Source organism: Marmota flaviventris, chromosome 13 (genome assembly GCF_047511675.1).
Source record: "Marmota flaviventris isolate mMarFla1 chromosome 13, mMarFla1.hap1, whole genome shotgun sequence".
Lineage (NCBI taxonomy): Eukaryota > Metazoa > Chordata > Mammalia > Rodentia > Sciuridae > Marmota > Marmota flaviventris.
The window spans coordinates 4,237,063-4,246,188 of NC_092510.1; the positions used below are offsets into that span (position 1 = coordinate 4,237,063).

General features: G+C 42.3%; 1 protein-coding gene across 1 annotated transcript; it reads right to left on the bottom strand.

Moving 5' to 3' along the window:
- Window positions 1-1,397: 1,397 nt before the first annotated feature.
- LOC114090591 (vomeronasal type-1 receptor 90-like) lies at window positions 1,398-3,613 on the bottom strand. Its single transcript, XM_071600759.1, has 4 exons — window positions 3,569-3,613; window positions 2,177-2,365; window positions 1,877-2,107; window positions 1,398-1,811 (listed from the first exon to the last, which is right to left on the bottom strand). Exons 1-4 carry the CDS (start codon window positions 3,611-3,613, stop codon window positions 1,398-1,400), a joined length of 879 nt encoding a protein of 292 aa, XP_071456860.1.
- Window positions 3,614-9,126: the final 5,513 nt, after the last annotated feature.

The following is a 9,126-nucleotide window of genomic DNA, read 5'->3' on the forward strand; positions in this document are numbered from 1 at the left end:
GAGCCACACCTGACTCGGCAGAGTAAGTTCTTAGTTCCTGGAAGCCGGTATTCCTAACAACTCTGAGTCGGTGGTCCAGAGTACAGTTGGGGTCTGCCGCGCCACAGTGCCTTCCTGTCACCCAGAGTTTATACCCGCCGTCATTGAGCAGAATCCCAGCATTTTCAGGATTTTTGGGGAGGTTTTGTTTTTAAATGAGATTCATTTCTCTTAATAGTGTTCATTTGAAAATTGGATCTAGTGATATTTGAAATGGTGCAATGTTATTACAACCTTTCCTTGTTCCACATCTTTTAATAACCACCAAAGGAAACCAGGTGTCCCTCAGGCAGACAGTTACTCTCCTGCCCTTCCAGACCCTGGTCACCAACTTCTGCTCTGTGATTCTGCAGTTTCCAAATTCTGCATATTTCATAAGAGTGGAGTATATAATCTGTGATTTAAAAAAGATTTTTATTGATTTTTTTTAAATACATGACAGTGGAATGCATTACAATTCTCAGTACACACATACAGCACAATTTTTCATATCTCTGGTTGTATGTAAAGTATGTTGACACCAATTTTTGTCTTCATATGTGGACTTTAGATGATGAAGTCCATCACATTCCTTGCTAAGCTCCTGTCCCCTCCCCTCCCACCCCTCTTCCCCATCTAGAATTCATCTATTCCTCCCATGCCCACACCACCCCACTATGAGTCAGCCTCCTTATATCAGAGAAAAAATTTGGAATTTGTTTTTTTGCAATGGGCTTACTTCACTTAGCATTATTTTCTATATACACAATTGATTTTTTTTTTAGCTGAATACTTTTGGGATTTATCCAGATTATTGCATATATCATTTCTTTTTATGGCAGAGTAATGTTCTCTCTATAAGTTATATATGTATGCTTGTATGTTTGTGTATATGGATATATAATGTGCCTGTTTGTGCACACCCCCACCCCCACCCCAACTGCATTTGTTTATCCATTTAATTTTTTTTTTCCTTAGTTGCTATGGATTTGGCCTGGATCATGCTAGATACATAGAATACAATATGAATTCTATTCTTGATGGGCATTTGGGGTTATGGCACTGCCTGGTTGATAGACTATTTTAAAAAGAAGACTACAACATGGCTATTTTCAGACATAATAGGGAACAATGTGGCTCTAAGAGAACTTCTTTAAAACAAGTTTTCATAAAACAAGAAGAAAATAAAAGGAGACTGTAAAAGTCCGTGGATACACCTAAAGACACCAATGCAGATATCAAGTAAAACCATACACAAGGTCATTTGTACTCACATAGGAAACCTTACCAGACAGAGAATTTGGTGCACTAGCTGAAATCATTTCAGAAAGAAGTTTGTGTGGATAGAGGGATTTGTAAGTGAGAGTGGAGGAGCTGCTTTAGATGCGTCTTGTCAGCATCTTAGCTTTGTTCCTCCATTGGGCTCTCACGATGTTCAGGATCTGCTTGTCCACCCTGAGCAGCACCAGGGGACTGAGCGTGCCATAGCTGCTGGCCACTGCATTGTGGATGCTCCCGAGCATGGGGTCGTTTCTCCTCATCCCACTGATGAGCAGGGAGAGCGCAGAGTCTGCACAGTACAGGGCAGTGAAGCAGCCAAGCAGCTGCAGGATGCTGTGAGTGGCCCTGTGCTTGGGGGAGGTCTGGGGGGACAGCCTGGAGCCGTGGAGGGACAGGTAGCACTGCTGATGTCTGTGCAGGAGGGTGGTGGCCATGTACCCACTGGACACAGCCATGAGGCCCACAAAGAAGATGTCTCTGAGTGTTACCAGGAGCAGAAAATGCCCCTGTATCTTGGCAGGAAGGAGCAGTGGCTGTTGTTAAAGAGACCAGGCTGCGTGGCATTGGTGGTGGCCACTGTGAAGAGCAGCTGGTTGCTGGTAATGGCCACGGTGAGGACCCACAGGAACAGACATGACCCCAGGATGGGGTTTGCAGATTTGACTTTGAAATTGGCCAGCGAGGAGCCACTGGGGCTGATGGTGAGGGCCTGGAGCACATTAAGGACACAGGTGGTGCCGAGGGACAGTCCCCTCATGACCTTGTGCAGGAAGACCAGCACTTTGCATTTGACATCACCTGGAATGTCCTGCACTTACCAGATGTCTGTGGATACCAAAAAGGCCACAGTAAGGAGCAGGATGATGTGTGTCAGAGCCAGCTGGGTGATGGGTAGGTCGATGAGCCTGGGCTTCTGGTCCCCGAGGATGGCAGCCAGGTTCAGGCAGAGCAGACAGGTGTTGGCCGAGATGCCAAACCCAGCCTGCAGGTAGAAGGCACTTCTCGTGGCCCTGAGTCTGGAATCTTGGTCCATCTTCATGAGAATGTTGAAGCAAATGATGTGTTTCTGCAGAGAGAACCAGAAGTGTTTGACAGCTGCAGAATTTTTATTGCATGATTTTGTCATTATGTCACATTTTACAGTCACTAGAATCATTATTTACTAAAAAAACATTCTTTGGAAGTACGATAGGCTCTTATTTCCATTATCAATTTAAATTCAAGGGATGGCATGTGGCTCAGGGGCAGAATGTTGGTCCAGCCTGCAGGAAACCTGGTCCACCCCAACCCAGACCAAGGAAAATAGTCAATTTAAAAAAAAATAATTAACTAATTTTAGCTTGTGCACCAATCGTTCTTCAGATCAATGATTTTGTAGATGCCCCTCACCACAGGGAGGTGGTGATGCCTTCCCCTCTGTCTGACAGAACTACTGCATTTTCCTTTAGATTATAAATTCCATCACTTCCTTTTAATACTTTCTTTCCCACTTCCTAAGATGTGGTCCTGTTTGTCCTGGGAACGGTGTCTACGAAATGCTGCTGCTACGTAGACATTGCCCAGGGAAAGCTGTAGGCCCCCAGGTTGGAGTTGGAAATGGATCCTCTAGGAGGACAACCTCTCCTGCTCATCCCACTCTCTCTTTATAGAGTGCATAATTGGGAGGGATTGTGTACTTATGTGTTCTGCCCCTCCATAGCTTCCTCTAATCCAGTCACCATCACTTACCCTCAGGGCCAGGCATGTAGCCCCATGTGAGTAATTTCAACTCCGTTTGCATTCTGAGTAAAAGGGGTGGAAGGTAGCATTTGTTCCCTGGCCCTTTTGGTGTGAGTCAGAGTCAGTCCCGTGACAGGTGAAACCAGCATCCTTGTGTTGGTGTTGGGATGATTCCAACCCAAGGTGTGCGTGTGTTTTGTAAAGTAGGATCAGGAGATGTGGACATCTATAACTAAACAGGCGTAGTGCTGTCACTCACCCCTTGCTGACATTAGCTGGAGATCCAGTGCAGGGTCATTTGTAGAAAGCAAAAAAGGGAACATTTTTTCAGGAAGAGAACTGGTACCTGGACCCGAGGGTGCCTTACCACTGAGCTACATCCCCAACCCCCAGCCCTTTTTATTTATTTTTTAATATGGGGACAGTTTCTCACTGAGGGTCTTAGGACCTCACTAATTTCTTGAGGCTGGCCTTGAACTAGGCATCCTCCTGCCTGAGACTCCCAAGTTCCTGGAAGCCTGGCACAAGGAGAGTTTAGCCAACAGTTTACCTGTTTGCTTGCCTCTCCTCGGATGAAAGAAGAGACTTCACACATAGTGTTTGTAAATGCAATAAGACTTTCAATTTCAAGGGAAATTAAGTATTTCGACCCTAAGCTCCAGGCACTGGTAAAATACCAATAAAATTCACCCATCACATTTTAGTTGGCCTGTTCATCCCCAAGGAGGAAAAGGGAATGTCTGCAATGAACAAGGTGAAGTCCAGCTGTATGTCTTCCATTTGAATTGGTCCTCTTTGGAAGATTCTGGAACATTCCTTAGCTCAGAAACCTCTAGATGCATATTCACTCAGACCCCAAAGGACACCTGAGTGCTGGGAGCAGGCCCCCAAGCCATTGAGTGTCCTTCAGGGAATCTGCCCTCGTTTCCCAAGCTTCTGCCATCCTGCTTCCAATGCCTGCATCCAGACATTTGGAAACAAGATGGGAAAGATCTACACTATTTTCTAATTGCCATTTATTTTCCTTTAAAATTACATGAATTCCTGGAGGTTATTCTCCATAATTTACCTTGATGAATGTGCAAACATAAATTCTGTAATCATTCAGTGACTGGATAGAAACTGTACTTGGACTATATTTTTATGGAGATAATTTTCATTTCCAAACATCATTAATCAAATGACAAGAACACAAAAAAATGCCTTAGAAAATGAAATATGTCTTATGGAAGATAAAATAAGCTTCCTGTAGATTACTGTAAGCTGCTCTTCTCTGCCACAGAAACTTTAGTGAAATTACAGTAAAGATCTGGTTTATTTCCAGAGGCACCAGTGAATCTAGCAGAAGCAGAATATGTCTTACTCTTTCAGAAATCACACGTGTGCAAAAATTCTTGTCTAAAATTCTCTGTGCTGTCTCAGGGATTGGGCATTAGTAAAGAATGAAGCTGACAGATCAGCTGGAATAGGGCAAGTATTCTAGGAATTTTTAGGAATCAAGGAACAATGTGTGTTAACATAGAAGGACATAAACTATAGCCAGATCAGGGGCCTGTGGTTCTCTATAGTAATATCACTTTGCCCAGTTATATATTTTCTAATTTTACCACAAATTTGTATTTATTCTAGTATTTTGAATGTATTTTTTAGTTATAGATGGACACAACACCTTATTTTTGTGTGGTGTTGAGGATTGAGCCCAGTGCATCACATGTGCCAGGCGAGTGCCCAGCACCTGGGCCCTGGCTCCTGCCCCTGAGCCCCAGCCCCTTCTTCTTGTATTTTTAAATCTCCTTTCATCCCTGGGAGATATATATATATATATATATATATATATATATATATATATATATATATATATATATATATATATATATATAAATTCAATGAATTTACATGAAATAATTGCCGTTTCTAGAAAATTCTGGGGTTGAATTCTGTCTTTCTCCATGGTTTGCATTAGTAAAGACTCTAAAGCTAAACATCAGCTCAGTGAACCTCAGAGCTTCAGAAACACAAAAGGTGTCATGGAACAGCGTTTCCAACATGAGGAGGTCCTAACTGTCACCAGATGAATGTCCCTGGGCTCTGTGTACTAATACCACTACAGAGAGATCAGCTGTGAAAACTTTGTGTATTTTATTTGGTAACAAAATTTATTCTATTTGTGTATCTCTGTGCACCCTTAGGGGTTTCCTTTTTTAATTATGTGAAGTATTTTAATTGGTAACAAACTCTTGAATCACACCTCTTTTTACTTTTTGGGGTATTATTTTTACTGATTCTTTTTAGTTATTTATAACATTAGGATACAGTTTGACAGAATCACCAAAGCATGAAATACAGTTTGTTCTAATTCATTCCCCTGCACTCCCCTCTCACCTCCCTTCCGTTAACTTTATGGATCCCTCTGAAATTTATTTATAGTTTTTGTAAGTATGTATTGTTTAGTTGTAGGTGGACAATTCCCTTTATTTTTAAGTGGTGCTGAGGATGGAATCCGTGCCTCACCCGTGCTAGGCGAGTGCTCTGCCCCTGAGCCCTAGCCCCAACCCTCTTCTCTTTTTTCTTTAAGAGTATTTTCAAAATGCATCAACATTGTCCAAATTTAAAATAATAACTATGTGATAGTGAAGAAGAAATAATTAATCATTTACCTGTAGTTAACTTGGGTACATTTAAAACAATTAAATTTCATCAACTTTTTGTAAGTTTCTATTACAACTAATATTACTTAGGATTTTTAGTTTGCTATGTCTAATCTTATGAATTGAAATGATAGGTTTTGAGACACTTTAAGTCCTAGAGGTTATTGTAGAGCTAGATCTAACGATCTCTTGAATTATTATTCCTCATGCACACTTATACTAATTTACTCATGAACAATAATACTGGTAATATTATAAATCATACTAATGCTATGAAATATAGCTGATGCCATAACATTTCAAGTAAATAGCAATTCTATAATTACCTGGGTTGCAGTTATAATGTGGCAAGTGTCGGACTCCAAAATGCCTTCCTGCAGTACCTCCCTGCCTCCCCTGCCTCTTGACCATTCAGGCTTGGAGCTGAGCCTTCAGGAGGAGGTTATATGGGACCCAGGGCCTGAGCTCACCCCTCAGTGGACTGGTAACCTTGGTGTTCTGTTGAAGCCTGACAGGACCTGTCTTGCAGTAAGCAGGGATGGTGTCCCCAAAGGCAAGGCCAATTCTTCTCCTGTCCTCAGGCAATGGTAAACAAGAAGTGTCTGGAGGGAAACTTCTTGAGTGGATCTGTCATCATCCAAGGTCAGAGGAGCCTGGGTTGCTTTCTCAGTTCCAATAATAATGAACCAACCTCAGGCCTCTCACATTGAGGCAAAGTGTAAGTGTGGCTTGAGATAAAATATCAACCTATGTGATGTGACCTGTGGATGGCAAAACACAGAGGAAGTGTGTCTCAGGACTGCTGACTGACAGCAGCTCAGAGCTGTGATGCCCACTCCCAATGCATATGCTTCCCAACCACCTGGATCTCCACATTGGTCCTGAGAGGAAATAATGGAGAGTAAACTGGCTCACTCCGAAACGAGCCCATTGACTTCTGTATGCCCCTGGGCACCAATCCATCTGTCTTGGGACCCTTGGATCTTTCTTCCTTCCCTTTCTTGCCTACCTGCCTCCCTCCCTCCCTCTTGTCTCTATCTATCTATCTATCTATCTATCTATCTATCTATCTATCTATCTATCACATTTTCTTTATTCATCTGTTGAAGGCCACCTAGGTTGGTTCCATAGCTTAGCTATTGTGACTTGAGCTTCTATAAACATGAATGTGGCTGTGTCACTAAAGTATGTCGACTTGAAGTCCTGTAGGTATATACCAAACATGGTATAAGTGGCTCAAATGGTGCTTCCATTCTCCTTTTTCTAAAGAATCTCCATACTGCCTTCCATACTGGCTGCACCAATTTGCAGTCCCACCAGCAGTGTGTGAATGACTATTTCTGCAATCCTCCTCAACCTTTATTGTTACTTGCATTCTTGATAATTACCACAATGAATGGAGTCAGGTGGAATCTCAGTGTTTTTTTTTTTTTTTTTTTTTTTTGGTGGCGGCGGGTATTGGGGATTGAACTTGGAGGCACTTGACTACTGACCTGAATCTCCAGCCCTATTTTGTATTTTATTTAGAGACAGAGTGCCACTGAGCTGCGTAGTTCCTCACTTTTGCTGAGGCTGGCTTTAAACTCACATCCTCCTGCCTTGGCCTCTGGAACGGCTGGGATTACAGGCGTGCACCACTGCCCCCGGCCTCAGTGTGGTCTTAATTTGCATTTCTCTGATTGCTAGATGTTGAACCTTTTCTCATAAATTTGTTGACTATTCTTTTTTTTTTTTTTTTTTTTTCTGAGAAGTGCGTATTTAGTTCCTTTGCCCATTTATTGACTGTTTTTTTTTTTTCTTGTTGTTGTTGTTGTTTGTTTGTTGTTGTTGTTGTTGTTGTTGTTTTTTTTGGTGTTAAGTTTTTGAGTTCTTGGTATATCCTGGTAATTAATGTTTTAAGGATCAGGTGGCAAAGATTTGATTTTCTCCCATCTGTAGGCTTTTCATGTTCATGATTGTTTCTTTTGCTTTGAAGAAGCATTTTAGTTTTATTTCATCCCATTTATAGATTCTGGACTGTTGTCTAGTTGAGGAAGTTGGTTTCTAAGCTGAGATGATTGAGAGCTGGGCCTACGTTTCCTTCTAGTAGGAGCAGGGTCTCTGGTCTGTTGCCCACATTCTTGATCCACATTGAGTTTGGTTTCTGTGCAAGGTGAGAGTTAGGGGTTCAATTTCACTTTGTTCCACATGAATTTCCATTTTTTTCCCAAAACAATTTGCTGAAGAGGCTATGTTTTCTCCAATGTATGTTTATGACATCTCTGTCTAGTATAAGTGTACTTAAATGGGTTTGTCTTTGTGTCTTCTAACCTGTTCCTTGGTCTGCATGTCTGTTTTGTGCCAATATCATGCTGTTTTGGTTACTATAGCTCTGTAGTGTAATTTAAGGACCATATTGTGACGCCTCTGGTGTCCTTGTTAGTCTCAGATAAAATCACGTGATCCGCCCCCCGCCCCGCAGGCCCAGGATCTGACTTCCCAGCTGCCTTTAGGCAGGTGCACATTAATCCCACCATGGTACCTGGCTCAGCTCCTGGCTGGTGGTTGGTAAGCTCAGGGCATCCTCCCTGAGCCAGTTTACTGAGTCCCACAGCATCTGCATTGGCCAGGTTAGGCGGCCTTCAGTCTTGGGGTTTCCTGCACTAAGCTTGTTTCTAGAAGTTCTCAGCTTTTTCTGGACTGTGTGGTATTCCTACTCCTCCTGCAAACAGCTTTCTCTTTTTTTTTTCCTTTTTCCTTATTTAATGCACTCTAACTATCTATTTTTCTCGGGCTCCTCATCCACTATTGAGTATTACTGCTTCCCTTTCTCATCCACCTTGGGGAGAAGCAGGATTCCCACTGCTGGAGTCCCAAGCAGGTGAGCTCTGAGAAACCTTGCTTCACTGAACCTGCCACTTTGCATCTCCCTGTGTACATTGTTGGGACTATGGCTGGACTTTGAGGCACTTAACTACTGAGGCCGCTCCCCAGTGATTTTCATTTACTTTTCGAGCCAGGGCCTCTCTAATGTGCTTAGGTCCTCACTAATTTGCTGAGGATGGCCTCAAACTCAGAATCCTTCTGCCTCAGCCTCTTGAGCTGCTGGCATTAAAGGTGTCACCCTGCAGCCCCTCAGCTGGGCTATTCTTTTAGAACCACTCCACATCATCTTCTCCTCAAGCCTGAGTGCTATAGGATCACTTGGAACACATTTTACTTCATAATTAAGGAATTACTAGTTACATTACTGGAAAATTAGTAATCACTCTTGGGTGATAGAAGGGTGTATAAACATTTTTTGGACTTACAGAACTGGTGTCCTTCCTAGGGACTTTTCTTCTTGTTTCTCTATAAAAAGAGTGAAAGGTGTAAAAATTAATTTGTTTGACCAACTGGTATAAAAGGACCAGCAAAACCTCAAAGGCAAATTCAGTAAAAATGAGGCTGAGTGCTGTGCATAATTAATTCAGGGTACAAA

Bases quoted from the DNA above. Each gene is read 5' to 3' on its own strand.
- LOC114090591 (XM_071600759.1), bottom strand. From the start codon at position 3,613: ATGTGTGAAGTCTCTTCTTTCATCCGAGGAGAGGCAAGCAAACAG. The intron at 2,366-3,568 runs GTAAACTGTTGG...TTCTCTCTGCAG, and splicing joins GAGGAGAGGCAAGCAAACAG to AAACACATCATTTGCTTCAA. The intron at 2,108-2,176 runs GCTCTGACACAC...TGGTAAGTGCAG, and splicing joins ACCTACCCATCACCCAGCTG to GACATTCCAGGTGATGTCAA.